Source organism: Opisthorchis viverrini (genome assembly GCF_000715545.1).
Source record: "Opisthorchis viverrini unplaced genomic scaffold opera_v5_312, whole genome shotgun sequence".
Classification (NCBI taxonomy): Eukaryota; Metazoa; Platyhelminthes; class Trematoda; order Opisthorchiida; family Opisthorchiidae; genus Opisthorchis; species Opisthorchis viverrini.
Window position 1 is genome coordinate 243,764 of NW_008751970.1, and position 21,243 is coordinate 265,006.

General features: G+C 41.1%; 1 protein-coding gene across 1 annotated transcript in view; it reads left to right on the top strand.

Annotated features, from left to right (window-relative positions):
• T265_09868 (hypothetical protein) overlaps nt 1–21,243 on the top strand; it is a gene marked incomplete at both ends in the record, with an annotated part of 94,249 nt that overhangs the window by 42,337 nt on the left and 30,669 nt on the right. The window contains 3 exons of the mRNA XM_009176073.1: nt 1,964–2,164; nt 8,498–8,706; nt 13,950–14,039. Of these exons, the coding sequence (XP_009174337.1) occupies nt 1,964–2,164; nt 8,498–8,706; nt 13,950–14,039 (500 nt within the window). The remainder of the gene's footprint in view (nt 1–1,963; nt 2,165–8,497; nt 8,707–13,949; nt 14,040–21,243) is intronic.

The window sequence follows — 21,243 nt, forward strand, 5'->3', positions numbered from 1 at the left end:
TACGTAAGACATCCGCTTGAAGAAGATATTTAATGTCTTTGTGTGAGATACTGTGATGATATATATATATATATATATATATATATTGCACCAACATAAGTGCAATCGTTGCATGTTAGCTATTTACCAGCTTACATACCGGTCTTTTTCTACCTATGATGATGGTGAAAACCCAGTCACATGGAGTTTCTCTTTCAGGGAAGGAAATCGTACCAAAGTTTGCCTAAAGTGTAGTCGGTAATTCAAGCTGAGGCTTGTTTCCTCCCGGGTCCAGAAATTCATTGTATGTTTCAGGCAACCAAACTACAGTGGATAATTCTGCGGACCACAACGCAGTAATAAACTTATGACTAGAGGAGTTCGCTTTAAGCTTGACGTAAAAAATTGAATGAAATTGCCACCGCACGTTATTCTCGTGATTTCTTTTGGTTCTGTTTCTTTATGTGCGCCCATTTCGATACACCCTACCGGTCAAATGGAACTCCACTAATCCTACCGTCACGGATGACGGTTACAAACTAGATTTGTTTGCGGCACTTCACATTTACCTTCAGCATTCACAACCTTGCCCGCCATTAACTAAACACAGCCACACGTATCGGCACGTTTTGACTGCAGTCATATTTTGCACCTTTGTGAGCATTGTACACTGTCATTCAGTGACTTACCTCCTCGAATACATTCGAGCTGGCTAGCTCAATGGCACTTGACCAACCATGGGAGGCGAATCCGAACGAACGAATTAACTGACTCCTTCACAGCCCAAATTCCGTTGAAATAAAAAAGGCATGTTTGGGCGATTCGTCGCGGTTCGATTGAGAAACACATTGCGATTGCACTTTACTTAGTCTGTGTAAGGTCGACCTTCTTTTCTGCTTGATACGGGCTAATTAATACATTGTTATACGGTTGTGTAGTGCAGCAGAAATCCGCAGGCCTGACAATACATGCCAATAGAGGAGAAATTCGCATACGGAACGCTAGTGGCGTTTCATTAACCTTAAGGTGATTCACAACTTCCAGTTTAATTTGCACAGGACATTGTCTACTTTTTCCTTACATGAAAACTCAACTCGCTCTCCACTGATGATTTTGGCCTTCTCACTCTTACCTAGCAGATGTAGCCCCAGAACAACCAGATGATCTATCTTTCTACTTGAACACCAGATTTTCCGTAAATAGAGATCGTTATACAGAAGAGCTTCAGGTGGCATTCTGTTGAGTCCTTCACGAATATCAGTTTAATTTGTAGTCAAGATTATTTCGTTTCGTGCCGGTCAATGAGGCAGACAGAGGAAATGTTTTCACTGTGTCGGACGGGCCCGGATGTAAGTGTAGCTTGGGAACTACCTAGGGTTGTTATGACTCACGTATGTGTCTTACCGCAGTACAACTATCCTCTACCGCTATTCCTCGTCTTTCAATGACCATAGAAAATGGTGCCCAGTGCCTTGATTGTGTCTAGTGTTGTCTTAGTAGATCACAATGTAGCCCAGAGTACACACCCATTTATAGGCATATGATTCTTCCGCTTGTTGACGGGGTCTTAATTTTTGGTAGCCTGTCACCAAACCACAGTTTTTTTTTCATAATGCGGTCCTTGAATAGTTTGCGCTGGTACCACAAACAGAACGAAAGTCTTGCCTGAATGGTCCTTGAAAGTTTGCGCTGGTAGCACAAACAGAACGAAAGTCTTGCCTGAATGTTTGATGTAACATTTCTAATGCGTGATTTTTATCACACCGCAGTGACAGCTTTCCTTCATTCCAGGCTGAGAAAAATTTAGTTTTTTTGTCCTATTCACTATGCAGTTTTCGCCACTAAATGTCCGATTCCCAGAAAACCTGAGACACATCTGACATGAGACTTATTCATAGCCTCATCAACAGTCAAACAATGAACGATGCTTCAGATCGTGGCGCTTTTATGATTCATTTGCAAAATTTATCCCACCACACTTTAGATTCTCCGGGAGCTCCGCCTAGCGCATCGGCTCATACACTTTTTCGTGGATTTAGCTATGTTGCACCATCGTTCTTCGTGGAAAGTGACTCAAACACAGTGAATTCTGGGCAGCCAGCTGATCTTCTAAAGGAACGCAACGGTCGATGTTCCCCGGAGCCAGCTGTGCCGGAAGTCGACAGCAGTAGTGCCACAGAAATCGGTAAGTTAACCACATTTTGCCGCTGAGAACAGAACACTGCACTGCAATATGCGCACTGATGTACCTGCTGTATGCCGAGGTCTAATTGCCCTTGTGCCGTGTGTCTATCTTGAGACTCTTGTTTTTGGACTTACTCGATTTAAGTGCGGTCTGGCGTTCTGTACAGAATTTCAATCACAGCCATGCGTACACTTACACTGTGGGTAAACCTAACTTCAAACTCGCCTTTAACTTTCCCTCCTTCATAAATACGACGGATGCCTTATCGTTTCTATTCATGATTTGTACCTTGACTGATCTCAACTATCTTCTAATGGAACTAGTCTGTGGATATTCATCTTTCTATATTGTTCCTTCAAACCAAACTGGATTGTCAGTGGATTCAGAGGGCATATGGTACAAAAATGTTGACAAGCAGATGCTAAATATTAGAAATAATGATTCCTCGTGAGGAGCCACTGTAACACAACAAGTAGATATCAAGGTCATTGATGTATAAATTTAAAAAAATAGGCAACTGACAATCGCCAGGTAGCTGCCTCGAAGTCTATCCTGAGTGAATAATCTCGTTATCCACAGTATGATCTTGTGCATGCTTAATGAAAACAGGGAAAGACGGCAATTAAGCTGTTATAGGCCGAATACTGGCTTATTTCATTCCCCAAATTCGTGTGCTGGAAACCCTCCCACAATATAATAGGCCAGTATGTAAAGGATTCTCAACAAAATAAGTAAATATCTTGGGCTATCAGTCCGGATTTCAGCTATCAGCTTATAATGGTCTCTAAAAGATCGATCCGAATCCTTTTAATGCACCACTGTAACCCAGAGGAGGCATCACTGCGACCCACTACCGGCGCGTGTTCTCTTGACATGTTCAGGGCTAAATATGAAAACCTAACGGCTGATGCCCAGTGGAATGATATTCTTTGATCATGATATGAAGTCTGACCTAACTTCGACAAACTTCGACCAGCCTGCTTCTTCCGGAGAAATAATTGCAAGTTCATGCTAGAAAATGGTACCTGAAACGACTACTGCAGGCCATTCAGTGCCAAATTAAAACTGTTTGAAAATACGGAATTGTTTGAACCGTTCATCTCCAGTGGTTTTTCGTAAAAGTTTCAAAATTCACACTCGGTGTTGAAATTCAATCCTTTTACCCCAATCCGCATTGAATCAACACAACTTTTCGGAACTTTTCAAAAAGATCAATATGTTGAAAGTTTTTTATTTACCTTCCGACCAATTTGGCTGACCTTCTGAAACAGAGCAGTAAATATTTAGAAGAGTTTTGAAAATTCGACAAGTGGCAAAAACATTGCACACATCAGTATATGGACTAGTGTGTTAAAACTTTTTTTTCGGTGGCAACTAGGTAAACACTTACCATACTAGAGAGTGTAGAACATCTGAGTCTATTTGAACTCGCACACGTTTATCTGCTCAGAAGTACTCCTTGCGAAGTGGAAAGCATTTCGCCCTTAGCGCTGGTAATTATTCTCCTTCTGGTAGTTAATTTGTACGTAAGCTGTAGGTAAGCAGCTGGTGTTGTTTTGCGCACAAACTCGTCTGTTCACCTCCCAGACCACTGACAGTCCGTCGATCACAATGTTTATGTTGCACGCTTGTATGCCCACACGACTTGTCTCCAGTGATGGTTCGAAAACAACAGGTGCGTAGATGCCACACAAGTCGGATGTTTTCCAGTGTGATATGAAGTACGGTGCTCAGAAGAGACTCGGAAATGTTTGTTTACTATTCAAGCTATCTATCGAAACTCCAGGGTACGTGTTTTTTTTGTCGAAAACTTTAGCAAAGAGATGATGAAATAGATGCCAAAAATAGTTTTTTTGTTTTATGCCGACCTGAATTAGGCGGAGCGCGTAGCGAATCAGGCTTGCTCTTCACATCAGTTGTTGTCTAATTTCTAATTTTCTCAGTACGGTATACCGAAGTTGAAAATAGAAATACCCGTGCGTTTATAGTCCATGTGTCGGTGTGCGTGGTCCATTGGCTTCTGAAAAGGATTCGAGGGTCAACATTAGTTGATCCACGCGTAACGCAAGTGGTAACTTTGCAAGTGAACGCGCTGTAGAATGCGGATCGGCTGTGCCTCTGTTAAGCCGACTGAGCTAGATCGGAGGGCAAACGAGCAAATAACGTTGTGAGTATCCAGTCGGCTTAGGCATAACAACGCGGAAATGAGCAGCAGAATTGGTTGGTATTCACAAGCCACTGACGTCATTCTTTACTTCTTTCGAATTGTAGCCGAGTGAAGTGGTTAACCATGACAATGCCCCTTGAAGCATGTCCATTATCGTCCCTCAGATGGAAGTAGATAGCCAGGCGGTAAGATAGCAGTCAAATGGAATAAGATGTATCACTTTGTATCGTGTTGGTGTCGGTACATTTCCTAGGCTTTCTAGCTGTTGAGCAGCCTCTGAACTTGAAATTCAAAAACCTTTGGAGCATCTGATGAGGGCATCTGATTCATCTCTGCTGCGATATTCGGGCAGTTCCCAGATAGCGATAATCAGTATAGTGGTTTTATCATCCTCATTCAACACACACAAGTCGTACTGTGGTAGTCCTGCAACGAAATGAGCGAATTATCTTTTCAGGAGAAACTGGAAGGCTTTGGTTACATTCACAGGGGAACAAGACGCTCGAACAAAAATGGTGTGAGATTTCTGTCGCCAAGGTGCATCCCAGCACTCTCCGGCACCATAGTTTAACTGACGAGGAATGCCAGGGACAGTGGGACCCAGATGGAAATCTGTCACCCAACCAGAATACGGCACGGAACTGTCAGAATTCACCTAGCACAAGCGCATCAGTACCAACGCTGTTGATTACCTGTCTGGCTGGTCACAATATGGAGGGAGCTTCACTTTCAGTCGGCCTTCTCGTTACAGCGTGACTAAGTTCACCCCAGACAGGTTTGGTGCAGCTCATGTCACGCGTGGCCGGATCCCTGAACGACAACCTATCAGAGATAAACTCACACACACCCTTTATCCTGGAATGTTTTCTTTTGTTCATTATCTTCTCAGCCTAGGTGAGGAAAATTTTTGATTACGTGGAGCTTCAGGTTGCAATACACTGTGGGTACCTTTGAGCAATCAGGCAGATGCACCTGTGCTGCCAGCAATCCATGAACTACCTGAGCCTCCTATATACTCCAAAATGTAGCTAGCTGGCATTTATGTGTCATCATTTTTCAGCATCACCTTCAGCGTCAGGGTCGGAACTTGACTGTATGCTAGTTAGGAAAAATATGGCAGGTTCTGGGTGGAAATTCAGTGATACCACAGTCACCAAACTGTGAGCCCTAGACTTTCCACCAAGTACTGGTTTTTGTGTCAGATGGCGTCAAAAAAACCCTAGCTTTATACGGTAATTTCATAAAAAGTGGACGAGGTCTTGAGTGCTGTAACTCCCTAAAACTAAGCCTTTGACAATTCGTCTGATTCTTATGTATTGATATATATTTAAACGCCAAATCACTCTGACTTACACAAAATATACTACATCAGCGATTTTGGTGACCATCTGTACCCTCTGCACGAAATAATACGAGGGAAACACCTGCATCAGTGGGCAGCTAAAAACCACCGCTCTAAAGTGAATGCTTTTATATAACTCCGTATAGGAACCAGTCCATTTCATTAGCCGATTGATCACCAATGAGATTCCATTTAGGGTCAGTCAAGCCTACTGAATTCAAACCTACTGCCACACAGGGTCTTATTTTCCCCAAATTCGTCATTTTGGAGGTAAAAAATGTTTCCTCCTGTCACTGAAATAACATTTTACGCATGACAAACGCTTTTTCGATTATTCCATGTATGAATTTTTAACCGGTCAATAGAAAAAAGTAAGCTCAGAGTGCTTAGGTGTGAACAACACGGTTAGATTTCCGAATAATTCTAAAACACTTATTTTACATCTTGCTAATTTAGGGGGAATTAATCTTCTTGCTGTCGTTTTTTCTAACAGATTGGCCTTAAAACCCGAAATTTCCCAAGCCACACCATTATCGGCGTCAGAAATTATAGAACCTTTGAAGGTTATGGGAACCTGATATAATACATCGAAATGTGTCACCGAGCTATCATTTTGAAAGTGAATCTAGAATGCACTGGTCACATAGACTCGGTAGAAATTATTCCTACCAAAAAATAACGCAGAACTTTTTAAAGAGAGCATACGCTATATATTGTTGTCTTGGGGTCAAATTGTACTGCAAACGAGAGTAATTTGAGTGACTGTACGAATCCGTCAACCGCTTACAACTAATTAGGTTGTTTCTGGCAAACTTCGAACGGCAAATCGTGGTACTTGGCAATTGGCACTGTCAGGGATAAACTTGTGCACAAAAATGAACCTTAGTCAGAAGAAATTTTTTTCACAGCTGTGATTCCGGGGAAGATGCACAGATTCGTTAAATGGAGTGAGATGTATCTACTGCAGCCACTGGAGCCATATGTAACTTAGTTTGGTTTATCAGATGGCATCATAATTTTCTGGTGGCAGAGTTTTCAATAGGTGATTACAGGAATATTCTAGTGTGTTGAGAGATACGCTCGATGAAGTGTAGCACTCTTGGGATCTCCCATAGCTTATTTAATATAACTTGCTTTTGGAAAAAAGCTCTGCGGTTGGGGTTCCATCCGTGAACGACGGATGACTTCATTTGCAGTTCTTCTGGCGATGACCACTCAGCAAACAGGAACTGAAATTGTAGATTGGTCATTCATTACAGGGTCGGAAAGTACTTGGAAGCTTGACGGTTCAGAAATACCGAACGCATTACTGAGAAGCCATGTATGCGCATATTTGTTTACTTGTCTCCGAGCCGGTGCGTGCTATACTGATGGAACGACAGTCGTTAATGGAAGACTCTGTCAACATTAGGACACTACTTCATTCACTGAGGTGGCTCAATCCAATTAGGGGCTGCATTTGTGGCCCCAAGAAGTAAAGGAATAAATAAATATATATTCTCGCTTCTGTATTTCGTGAGGTTTCGCTCGATTGGTGGTCGGCAGAAGACCTGAATTTTGCCTAACCTTAGGTCATGTATTTTCCACTCTTGGTCCGTCGTTCTGCATTAAATTTGATAGTTTTGTCTGAATCAATAATGACCGAAACATCGTCTGTCCTACTCACCACGCCTTATTAGTCCTCCAGTCACGGTAACAGGGCAATTTGGAGTGATACGTATCACTACCAATAATAGTATCCATGACCAGGGTTAATTGCCCCTTGTTAGCGTCTAACATTTCATCTGTTACGCATGGGAGTTTTGCCGTAACCACTGCTGGTCAAAGTTTGTGCGTTCACAGGTGTATCCAGTGAATGAAATGTATATCAAGAAGCATTCCGTTAATTAAGCGCATCTTATCCTGCGCTTTCTTTTCTTTTCGGTTTTAATCGATCCTATTACGGTTGGCTCGTCTGCGAACACGGATTAATGATACAAGGTGTAAGTCTTATGAGATGTTTTGTTTTTAACTAACCAGATATTGTATAAGGAGCAGCCGCTAGCTAATAGAGCAGACCATTTTAAATGTATGGATTACTCTCCATCAGTTCACTTGATATTGAAGACATCCATCCAACTTGGTAAATTGATTTTGTTCAGATCGCTTGAAGTGTTGTTCTTATCGGGCACCAGGCGGTAGACTCTTAATCTGACCGTATCCTGTTGACCGGCCTTTCCGTTTACCTGTTATCTTGGACTGGTATGTATCATCCAAACTAAGCCGCACATAAACTGAGCCTTTCGAGAAATACATTCATTTGTAAACCAGTTAGGTTTTCAAGAGAGACTCAACTGAATCTCTCGTTTATGATACGGAAACTCGGGGACTGCGCCTACCTGATGAGCCCGAAGAAGGACGAAACCGGTCGTGGGCTGTCGAAGAGTTTTAGACAGCTTTGTGAGTAGATTCCTTTATGAAAACTGAATCTTTATTTTGACCCATTTTCATAAACAACGGCAAAACTGAAAAAATCTTTTGAAAGGTGATTCACCCGGCGCCGAGCTTTAACCGACTGACCTCAAAAAACTTTTCCTTTTCAGATCTTGTGGCTTTAGATACAGGTATTAATTGCTGCCGTGATCAATGGAAGCTTGGTTCCGATGAGTGTTGTCATCTTAACCCCATACTTCACAAGTTGAGCTGGGCTGACGTAACAGATCCATCGTGTGTCCAGTAATCATTAGTAGGGATAGAGTACAACTTCCAGCCTAAACGTTGTTGTCTCTTCTGTCTTGCTTGGGCTGTATATGGCTTTGACGAATCTCCTCCCAAATCGTTACAGGTCGAGCCCACCCAGCTCTTGTTCCAGCCGACTTACCTCCCCTGACGCCCACAACAGCCAAGCATTTCCAACGATTGGCGGGTCTTCAAGGTGTAAAAACCAAACAGTTCAATACGGATTACACAATCTCTGATGAGTTGGGCCGGGGCTCATACGCCATTGTGTACAAATGCATACACCGTACTAGCAGAAAAATTTTCTCAGTCAAAGTAAGTTCCTTTATGGTAAAATAACCATAAAACTGTTTATCCATCCTAGTTTTCTTTTCAATTATAGCGAGGGTTGGTTAAAACAGTTTGTATGGTACGGAAGCACCGGTGCTAAATACTCGTGTTTTGTCGATGATGAAAGCCATCAGTGGTTAGACGCTCTCCATAGAATGTTTTACTACTTCACTAGGCTTAACTTCCGGCTGGTTCACAAGAACAATTCCGAACTGTTTTACTCAACTTGATTAGTTAATAATATATATATATATATCATGGGAACAACCAATTTAATGGTCCCGGCGTATGAAATTCTGCAGTGACCCCCGTTTATACATCTGTATCTTTTGATTCCACCAATATAGAACGCAAATAAATAAGCCACAGGCTGCTATCCATCTTAGACACCAACAAAGATACTTTATGGCCTTACTTCACACATCAATACGATTTTATTAATAAAAAAGACCCAAAATGTGACAGACCGATTCACTGAATCGTGAGTTAAGCTACCCCAAATTGTTGTCACTCATGAATGGAATTAGCATATTCCACTAACATTTGACTAATGGTCTATGCGCTCCCAAAAAAGCGAAAAGGAAGGCCTAAACTGCCTCGACAACCAAAAACGGGAGATTCAGATATTTTTAGCTGGGGCTCCCGTCAAAACCGAATTCATGTGTATATGCGAGCACTTGTCGTGAACTTTCGGTTCCCCCCATAGTGGTTTTGTTTTTATCACTTTATTGTAATCTACTTATTTCTGTTCCCTTATTATACATGCTGGAGGCAAAATAAGTCAGGTACTATGATTTTCTAAGTACAAGTTCTCCCCAATGTCGACCGTGTGTCAAATGTTGCCCTATGAAAACTCTGCATAGGACAAATTATACACCCCGCACAAAAACATACTGATTCACAATGACTGCTAGATGTTCTTAAATGAGTATTAGTTCCCCGAAAATTATGCCTACTTAAGGAGAAATCGAGTAGAAATTGAAACTGCTACCTGTCACACATTGTCTGATGGGCTTATATACTCGTTAATGTTGGTGATTTGGAACTGTCCAACTCCTATAAGTCTCACAGGCGACATCATACATAATACCGGATTTGGTGACGTCACCAGGACGATCCATTTTAGTATGGATTACATCGAAGTGTCAATCCAGATGCTGTTATATATGTAAGCCCCAAGGCCATCGTGATGCTCCACGAACTTTCCGCCGATAGATACCTCGGGTTTTGTCACAAAACATTCATGGCACTTGTGACAATCACAGAACGACGAGCGCCTGCAGTCCTGGTTTCTAAAGGTTCGGATAGGTTCATTGGTATGTCGCAACTAAGAATACGTCCTTCAGGTGGAGCCAATCCGAGGAGCTCTGCCCAGCAGTTTCAGTCCCATCAAGAAACCCCACAGTGCGCACATCACAAAACTGCAAAGAAATTCGAACCCAAAGCCCCGCTTTTCGGCCACGAGGGACCAATCAGTGTGATTAGCTCGCACACAGTCAAGATATAATGCCATTCATGCTTCAATCTCGTAAACTACATCATGTGGTCACATATTAACTGACTCCTCGAGCGACGACACACACCTTGCAGAAACGCACCATGTGACCAACGGAAAGGAAAAGATTAGAGCTGCTGGCATGTGTTTGAATCTAGGGCGTAAACCCATAGGCCCAAAGTACACATACAACGAAGTCGTTTCATTTCTCCCGGGACCCGAAAGACTGGATTCGTATTTTTATTGCGGGCACACAAACACATTCAGTGTGAAATATAGTTTGCTGAAGGACAACACAAAGTGGTTGAGGTTTTTTTGACGGTATCGTCTTTCTAGACTCCAATGCACAAATGAAATAGAGTGAAATCGATTAGGAAAACGGAAAAACTTTGTGTCGTAAAACTGCGTTACAAGTGAACGGATTCAGATCACAGAATCACAAGGAGTTGTAGGCTCCCATGACGCCTGAATCTGACAGTTTGGTCACATAATCAAGGAACGTGAATGAATGGTACGTGTACCAATGGTTCAAACTTAAATTCTGGTTCAAAACCGATCTGTGTAATTTCAGGATCATACGGTGTAATTAGTCCTATGACTCTAGCACAAGACACTTTTCGTTCGTTTGAGCTTGTAAACACATCCGGAGTTTTAACGCTCCACAATTTGTTTATTGTTTATCTGTGAAAATTAATCATTCCATTTCTTTAAAATGGTAATAGCTTTCTTCGCAAGACAGAACTGTTGTCGTAAACGACTTGGGAGTTTTTTCTGACACCTCATGATTAATTTTTGGTGGGGGGTTAGAATGAGTTTATCTGATATATTTTTGTAATGCACTACTCATAAGGCTGGTGTTCAAAACAGATGTGTACACAGAGGTGCGAAAATTTGGTATTTGAACCACGGGAACGTGAACAACAGTACTACATGGTAATATACATTTTATTGGGGACTTATCTAAATCATTTCATTCTGTACGCAATATCAGAGTCTTAATTTCTCTTGTTAACGAAAACAAACTTTTCTCGCGTCATCGTGCTTAGGGGCGAATTTTCGATGAATTCATCGTAGTCACTTGATGCGAAAACAGGGGTCGATTTGGGGAGAATTCAGAATGATCAATCTATCGAAAGGGCTTTGAATCAGTGTTTGATAAATCTTTGATGGTTGTTCGAATATGTTTGATATATTCACCATGGCCCACTTGGTAAATCTTGGAGTTTGTGTAAATTAACTGAATAAAAATCATCAGAAACGGTTTCATAGTGTTTCATTGATGTAGATCAGTCCTAAAGCGGCTCAGCTGCACGAAAACGAGGTCCGTCATTGCTATATAATCACGTAATCTGACAAAGAAATAAAGACCTACTTAAACATGGATGGCAAATTCGATCCAACCTCGTGTGTTTACATCCTCGTCTGGACATTTCGAATTTCCGTCAACATCCATTTCCAGTCTGATCAACTCTACAATCAACCTTGCGTGTTTTGGTCTACTGTGCGTCTGCACGTACAGACAATAAATCTCGACGTTTCCAACACCGACCAGACCACCGACGCCCACATGGTTGAATGTGAGTGAATTCGCCTTGCCAACCGAGTGAATGTGCGTCTAAATCATTAAATCGAATTCCTAAAATGGTGATCAAAATCTTCTTTTGTTACCTAAACAACCTCCCGTCTGTAAGCGGACCATGGCCCACTTGAGAAATCTTGGAGTTTGTGTAAATTAACTGAATAAAAATCATCAGAAACGGTTTCATAGTGTTTCATTGATGTGGATCAGTCCTAAAGCGGCTCAGCTGCACGAAAACGAGGTCCGTCATTGCTATATAATCACGTAATCTGACAAAGAAATAAAGACCTACTTAAACATGGATGGCAAATTCGATCCAACCTCGTGTGTTTACATCCTCGTCTGGACATTTCGAATTTCCGTCAACATCCATTTCCAGTCTGATCAACTCTACAATCAACCTTGCGTGTTTTGGTCTACTGTGCGTCTGCACGTACAGACAATAAATCTCGACGTTTCCAACACCGACCAGACCACCGACGCCCACATGGTTGAATGTGAGTGAATTCGCCTTGCCAACCGAGTGAATGTGCGTCTAAATCATTAAATCGAATTCCTAAAATGGTGATCAAAATCTTCTTTTGTTACCTAAACAACCTCCCGTCTGTAAGCGGCTTCCTCGTGTAACTTGTTCAAACAGCAGCGATGTAAACCCTATTTTGTCGAAGCGTTCCAAAGTTTAAAAAATGACTGAGTGGTTTTGGATCACATACGATGGACGTGTGTACCAGAGGAGGATGGGATCAAGAGTTCAGGCAAAATTGCAGTAACTGACCAGATGACCTGGAAGCAAGTGCATTCAAGAGATGTCTTAATACACAGGTGAATATCCTACAGGGCTAGGTGAAAATGGACAAAAACAAACAATAACTGCTTTGAATGGTGCAGCTTATTAGGGCTAAACAGAAGGAGTCTAAAGAGGCTTCTCAAATGAGAATTGGAATAAGCGACAGTAAACACACACTTGACTGAATTTCGAAAAAACCTGAATTCTTTCGACGTGGTTGGATCCACCGTATTCCTCAGCTGGCATTCGACGGTGATAACCAATTGCTTGAATTTTTGGTAAACCTTCTTACTATTCTGCTACCGTCATTAACAAACTGAAATGTTTCATTCTAGTTTTCAAGTCTGTTGGCAGGTAATCAGCAACTAACTCATAGTCACCAGTAAATAAAAATTCGTAACCAAATTGATGATACTGATAAGTCAGGGCAATTTAAACTCTCGTTTGGAGATTTTATTCTAAAGAGCCATAAGAACTGTGTGGTGTGTGGTCGTTCTCTCACTGTGCAGATCTTTCAAGCCTTATGAGATATCGACAATGGCAAACTACGGGCCAAGGGTTGGATCATGTTTCCATCCAACCGTGTGTGATGACCGATGAATTTACGCTTTGTACACTTCAATTGGCTCTCTCCATTTCACACTAACCAGTGCCTACAGTCCACGTTAGACGCCACATGAACTATTTAACTGTTCTCCTTCTGTTTGATTTGTATTTTGTCTCGGATGGTAGCTACGTCTTCGACGCCCACTTTTGTCTTCCAAGCTCAGGCATCTTCCATTTTAGTTATGTTCTATTCCTCTTACTGAGTATCTTGTTAATTTTTGTGTACATATTTAACGCCCTGCTATTGGTCTCCAGAAATGAAGTGTTGCTTGATGTGACCTGACGGAAAAGGTAAACCAAAGTGCTAAACACAAGTACATTCATCTGCAAATCAATTTGGTTCACACGGGAAACTCAAGTGAATCTTTCGTTTATGATGTGCTTCAACTGGATGTGCTGCACAAAGGCCGCCTCATATTTCAGTTGATACAATATTCAAGGTATCTCAACATATTTTCATGAAGGAAACTACTCACAAGGTTGCTGAAAACTCTTGGACAGCCCACGCCCGGTTTCGCCCTTCTTTCATTTTTTATACTTCGTGTCATCAATGATATCCCTGGTGCCTTGAATATCACTCCAGCGGAAACACGAAAAACATCTTGTGTGAATTAGGTTCGGTCGAAGGAAATCACAAACGAGACATCCAGGTGATTTTCATTTCCCCTCCAGCTGGTTCAAACTCAGTTTGAAAAAGGTTGTTTTCAATCAATCTCTTAATTCAGGTCATTTATTAAATCCCTCTCTCTCCCATTTTATAGGTGATTGACAAGGTCAAACGCGATGTGCGGGAGGAAGTGGAAATCCTAATGCGATTACACAGTCATCCAAACATTGTCCGACTATGGGATGTGAGTTTCATGGGGCTGCCACACTTTCTGCTCTTTCCATGTCGCAAGCGTTCGCACCGATAGAGAGTGAACTATCCCTCATTGGAGAACATCGTTAGAATATGCAGATTTTCAAACAGCATCTAAAACTTTTGTGAAAGTTCACAACACTGGTGTGATCAACGCTTAGAAAAGATTGAAACGTTGAAAACTCCGCTTCACAAACTTAGGAAAATAAAACAGCCTACCCTCTACAATGTTTAGGAGGTGCTGCTGTTTCGCGTAGTTTTACGGGCTGTTGTGTCACGTTTGGAAATTTTATAAATATAAACAAGATGAACAGACGTTACCTAAGGTTACCCGGTTTCCCCAGGTTTTCACGAGATTTTTTTGTTCTTTTTTACACATGGAACTGGTTTGTTCGAAATCATCCAAATATTGTGATGAAACTGACTGAACATATCAGTGCCATCTTAGAACAGCTCACAGTGGAACCAGAAGAAACAAATCACGCGTCAGAATTTTGCTATCATTCTTCATCACGTCAGTTCTACAGCCACATAATCATGGTATCGTTAGAATAATACGGCCGTTTTACTCTTCGTTTTCGGTACAATAATTTACACAGTTCTTTAAGTAAACAACTTTCACCGTCAAGTTAGACCTAACAAACAGGCGCTCTCACGGGAAGACTGCCAATCATATTTTGTTACGTGCGAGCTTATTGCAGCTTCTTCGCTTCTGATTGCGTCAAATCACATCGGTGTTTTTATGTTCTGTAAGGCGTCGAACAGCGCTCCCGACTTTTATCGATTGACAAGGCAACAAGCTACATCGAGCTTATTTTTTCAAGAGTAATCTGTCAATCTGTCGGATTTCCTCACGGATTGAGTCGACAGCAAGAGCCTATCAGTCTGATGCAGTTTCGATAAGACCGAAATTCTGTTCGAAAACAATCTCCAAACGTTTGTTTTTATTAGACTGCAAGACAAGAGGTTGGATTTAGTCAGTTTACTGGACTTCACTAGCAACTGATAATTTATCAACCCCTATACAAAATAATTGATTGCTTAATTTTTTTGGTTTTTCACGTGGCATTTTTTGCGCGACAGTGTGCAGTAAAAGTCTAGGTATGGCGGTTTTTTCGGTTTGTATCCTTTCGCTTTTACAATTTAGTGAATTTATTAAAGTTAAGGGAATACCTTTTATAATGCAGATCATACTTCGAACGCATTACGTTTTCCTTCACGTGGCATGTGGGGTTACAGGTAGGTAACCGTTGAAAATGAACGAAAGATTCTTCTGGGATGTTTTTTATTGCATGTGGTCTGACTTTAGTGATTTGCAGAGGTCAGCAAAATTGTAGCCTAAACTGGATGTTGCAATCGGCTGAATCAACAGCCACCTGGCATACTGGTCTGTGTAAATAGGTTCGCAAACGTGTCCTTTCAAGGAGCTGACTACATTCAACCGTGCTAACTGTCATCTGGCGACCGTCATTCTTCTTTTTTCAACATTTGTTAAGAGTGTCGAACCAAATAGTCTTTTAATAACAGGCTGTACGGTCAAAATGCCATTGCAAGCTACCGGCGTGTGACTTGCCGTTTGGTTACGTTGTTACTCCGAAGAAAGCTTACCAGAGTCCTCTGAAGATACTCTATTTGATGGTGTGGATCTGAATAGACCGATTCAAAGTTACAAATTAGATATACTACTATACGGTTTACTACTTCATTTTCAATCGATGAAATCAATTTACAAAGGCATCTTTGAGCAGGAACATTCAACCATGATCTTGAAGAATCAGTGGGTGTGGCTGAACACTACCTGAATACTTCTAGCAAGTCACCTACAAAAGCTTATATGGCACAGGACAAAATGAGAGAGAGAGGAGCCATAAGAAACCACCAGTCACACTGAGAGCTGTCCACAGTGCCTCATCAGATTGCGGGTGTTTCGAGAAATCATTCGCATTTAGCGTCATTCATACGAATGACGCTTTCAAAAGATGGACAGCATATGTGTCACTAGTGCGTTCCACTACACTAACCGCTTTATTGCATCTCCAGTCACGTGAAACTTATTGACTTGAATGTGTAGTCAGATGACACAATAGTTATTTGCTGACCATATGATAAACGCAACAGTTTTAGTCACTCTGCGGTGATGAGATAAAAGGTTAACCGACTGTTGACTTGTGACTTATTTTACAGTTCAACGCAACCAAAGAGTGAGATAGTATCGGTGTGCTTTAGCCGTGCTAGACGATAACTTAAGTAGAATCCCAGCTCTTGAACTAAAAGCTCATCTGCATGCAATTTCGGCTAACGCTTTGCACGTGAAGATGCATTTACTAGAACTGATTACGAATACATCAAAAACGTTCTTCACTCGGACAAATTGTCCGTAGCCTAGTTATGAAGGCACTGTGAGTTAACTAAGCAGAGGCCTGCAGTACATCTCAGCTTATATCTTTTTGCACGTTACTTATGTAAGCCGTATTTGTTTGGGCAGTTCTTGAAATAGTATTGAAATAGGCCGGAACTTTTTGCAAACTTCGATGTTCGTAGAACTGTCGAAAACATTTGCTGCAACGTGTTTGCTAGCGTCGTCCACATACTCTTTGGATTAGTTCTATGTTTCGATGAGTCGAACTAGCCTTCAGACCTGCTAACATTCTAATATCGTTAGGTTGTGCGGCAACTGGGACTGAACCGAACCGGACTAAGCGTGACTTGTCAGCGTTTAACAGAACTCCCTGGCGCAGGCTTCGTCAGATTTCATCCACAGGTGTCTGATCGTCTAAATTCGGACCGATCATATTGTCTATGTTTATGTTCCATACATGTTGACTATTTTATCACCAGTCTGGAACCTCAAAATTGTAGTGATTAATGCAATGCAGCATCAGTATAGTTGTCACTAGATTGTCGTGCACTTGGCTTTCAAGGCCAAAAGCCTAAAAGTGTTGCAAACCTTTTACTGGATACGAAGTCATTTGAAACTAGTCCCAGTTATTGTTGGCCAGTATAGTACGCTCAGATCTCGGATCGGTTCATGCACTGTGCAAATTATAGGCTTTTTCCCATTTGACTTATCGTATGTATATTCTCGCTCAGATCATTTGCCCACCTCTTTGTTCAGATAATAACCCGTGTTGCGCACACAGACAAACCTTTGTTTCCTGCAGGCAAATGCCCGGACTACCTGGTCAATAATGCATTTTTTTACCCATTAGCTGGTTCAATTTGAGCAAACCAAAATGGAGCTGGAAATCGCGTTGTCCATTCTGTTTCGTCGAATGATCCTGCCGACTGAAACTAATGAATTATTCGTTAGACACGCAAGTAAACACATAGGTCTACATGTCAGAGACAGAAAATTCAAAGCGCACAAAAATTTGTAGAATTCGTGAAATTTATTCTTCCTTTTTTTGGGATACATTTCCATGGCCGTTTTGAAATATAAATTAGATTATAATTACGATAGAAAAGCGAGAAATTTCAGGTATTTTTACTCGATATGAAATGCGGCTTAAAAAATCCACAAAACGTTCTCCATTCCCTCAATTCGTTTTCCAATGAATTCAACCATAATGAAAGTATGATCCTTGGTGTCATGTGAAGAGACACTTTGAAGTGGCGCAGAGTTTAGGTCTGTTTATTCAATCTTCCTAGTCTCCGTGACCAGTGAGACTCTGCATCGTAGTGTTCGTGGTCATTTTAGGGGTTTGTTTCTTAAATTGCCGGCAGCTAAACCTCGATAAGTAAATAGGTTGATTTTGCTTTTGGTTCAATTTTAACTGACTCATCATGTAAACTTTACATCAGCGGTAAAATAAGATCTCAATAAAGAAAAACGTCCCAAATAAAGCCAGTTCCCTTTTGATGGTCTCCTGCTTACACATCATAAACTTACCTCCGTTTACAAATGGGTGTGCAAAACCTCTAAATACATCCAAACGCTGAGTAATTATCAAACCCATTATGACGTACTTCCTCGTAGATCTAACCGATCTCAGACGTTGCACATATTTACGCGTCAGTTGGCCACAATCCAGTTGTCTCGGTCCAACTAGATCTGTTCAGGGTTCGTCAGCGTATGGATTTTAGGACGGTAGGATCTCACCGATTGCGACTCAGTTGCGCGCGGTTTTTGTTCCATTCCATTAGAGTTGTGATGCGTCAACCGGGAGAACCAGTGACAGGAAACAAGCATTCTTCATGCTGAACACTGTCACAACTAGTCAGTACCAGATATTTCCGCTAGACATTTCATGCTTCGAAAATTACTTGTTTTTTACAATCATTCAAAGCCTGTCAGTGATGGGATACTGAATGTGGTACTAATTTTATTCTTTTGGCCGGGAAATTCTCATGAAAAAGGGCGTTTACATACGACAAATGTTTTTTTATATTTTGAATTGTTTCTGTCTTTTATCAAACAGCAACACGTTGCTGAAAAAAGGCTAGCCAGCAACCAGGAAAAACGTTTTATTTTGTCATCATTCTCGCTATTTATATTATTCTGTTAAATCTGAATAATATAATACATATGTATAATATCTGGTATGGTCATTTTGGGAAAGTCTATGAAGTCTCAGTGTGCAGCTTTCCATATGAAGAGCTTTGGGTCACAATCCATGTTAACTACTGCCGAAGGAATAACAAGGTCTGAGTATTCTTGACGGAACATGCTATCCAAAAGTTTGCTGAATACACTTAGATAGCCCATGACCAGTTTCGTCACTTTTGAGGCTCATCAAGTACGCACAGCCTTGAGCTTCTGTCAATCCTACGTTACACTTAAACCTTAGTCTCACAAACTTCACGAGATGCAATAAATTAACCAATAATTTGTTTTAAACGTTAGACTCAAGTAAATGCAGCTAAATCTTGGGTTTCCGACACTTTTTCAACTGAATTTGCTTCACATGGCTGACTTATGTTTTATTTGATATGATATGCGACATGTAGTTGTCATTTACTTGAAACAACGTAAAAAAGAAGTCATATGGCTTTTCTGCAATAAATTTGGTTACGCGGTATCACAAAAAAGATATTTAACTGGAATTTGCCTCAATTTCTCGTGGATATGAAATTATTTCGAAACCAGGTTTTCTTTTAGGGTTGTGGTTTTGTTAATGTGTGTTACTGGTGTTTCAAATTATGATGTCGTTTAAGGTTTTTTACGTCAATGAGGAGGAACAAAGCGGAGATCAAATTTACATAACAGGAGGTTACTTGGCCGTTTTTCCTTAATATAACTGATAGCTGAATCCGATTGGAAATTATGGACAGTAATTTTCAAGATCACACTTGAAACTGTTGTACGACAATAAGGTCCCGCGGGCATTGCACTGCTGAAAATTCGGCTCATATTGTTCCATTTTTTTGACGGGTCACATCGAATTTTGGGGCAACCCAATCATAGCTGATCGGCTAATAACCTTCAGCATCCAAATGCATTTTATAAACTCAATATACCTGGGATATGTATTATGTTCATTACAATGTGTTTAGTTAAACGGTTTGACTTTCATCTTAAAGTTACATGATGAAAAATGTTCGCTTCAGATTCAAGAATAAACCAAGTACCTCTCGTTTGTTTGTGCCAATCCACCCACTGTGTGGATGTCACTATCAGCCACAACATTCCGCTTTGAAACCGTTCAGATATCGTTTGTCTGTCTTTTATAACTTGATAGGATATGATTGGATTGGAGATAACAAACAAACTTCCGTTTTTCTTCACCGAGTGAACATACGGTGTGCTTTCTCCGCTAGACTTTATCTTGTCAGACGAACGGTAAAATACCGTCATCAGTCTGGCAGAACGTCAGCCCCGTGCATAGGAAATATGGATTCAGTTACAGAAGAATAGAACTGGGGAAATCGGGTATGAGCTGTGGTGACCGTTTAGAATGTCGCTATCTTTGGCTGTTTTATTTTTACGTAAAACTCATTAGTTATCCTGCGTGGGTAATTGTTCTACGTTCTCATCGTTTTTACCTCCTTACTTGTGAACAACTCAACTCAGATCAACTTTAGTTTTTCTGGAAGACAGTACAGAGAACACTACGCTACTCAAATGCTCTGGTTGGGGAAAAATTGCGTTCGCTGTTCACTTTTAGTAGCACGATATGTTTTTTTTCAAAGGAGTTACCAATCCGGATTTCAGCGGGACATTTTTAAAATGAGTATAGCCAGAAACTGACCAAACACTATGAAGACCTTAGTGTTTGCTCAACAGGTTGCTTGGGCAATGGTTGTGTATATATTAACATAGAGGATTAACATAGTTCTTGTTCTAGTGAAGTAACTTTTGAGGTTCCTCCTTACCAAGTTAAAATCTTGTTCGACAAGTTACTCCCGGACAAACGAAAATGAACGACAGTCGTAGCAACATTAAAGACAGTTGGTTCAAGAGACCAAACAAACAGTTATCAAGTTCTAGTCGAGTAACGTTCCCGAAATCTCCCAGATGGTCTATTGCCATATGTAACATGTCGATCGAGCCCGTACTCCTGTGCTACACAAACACTTAGGCCATCATTCTCATGACAAGACGCACCCGTATTTTTGCATGACGTTTTGGATTGGCTAAACGTGATACTGAGGTGTCCAGGTAGAAACCTAAAACTGACGTGGACCGAAATTAGGATGTGCTGCCACATCAGGATTTCATGTTGATTCGTCCTATATTTCTGTAGATTTTCATCGAGACATCTTGTTTGGTCTTCAACTACATGGAAGGATGGATGCAACAAATAAGTGGCAGTATCTCGAATATCATACCAACTAAAACATGAGGTGGCCTTTGTGCGGCACGCCCAGCTGAACCGTGAAAAGGAGAGATTCCACTGGGCTTCCTGTGAAAACCAAACTGGAGTGCATCTGGGTATAATTTGCGAAGTTTACACAATCTGGGTTCATGTAGAACAGGTCGTTGCTAGGACCCCGGAGACTGACGAACCCTAAAAAGGGAAGAACGACTTCTGAACTGTCAATTTTTTTCAACGTTATTATGAGTAGTATTTGTGGGCACAAATAATTGTACACTCGAACAACATAACAGTGGATGGTTATTCATTTCCTTATCTGAGTGGTTTTTCCGTGCAAACCATTTTTTAAAAGTTCTCGGTAGACAGTAGCATGGAAACTTCGTTTGTTGATAACAAAACGCACGTTATGGGTAGACGGGTGCGGTGGTCTCTTTGACACCG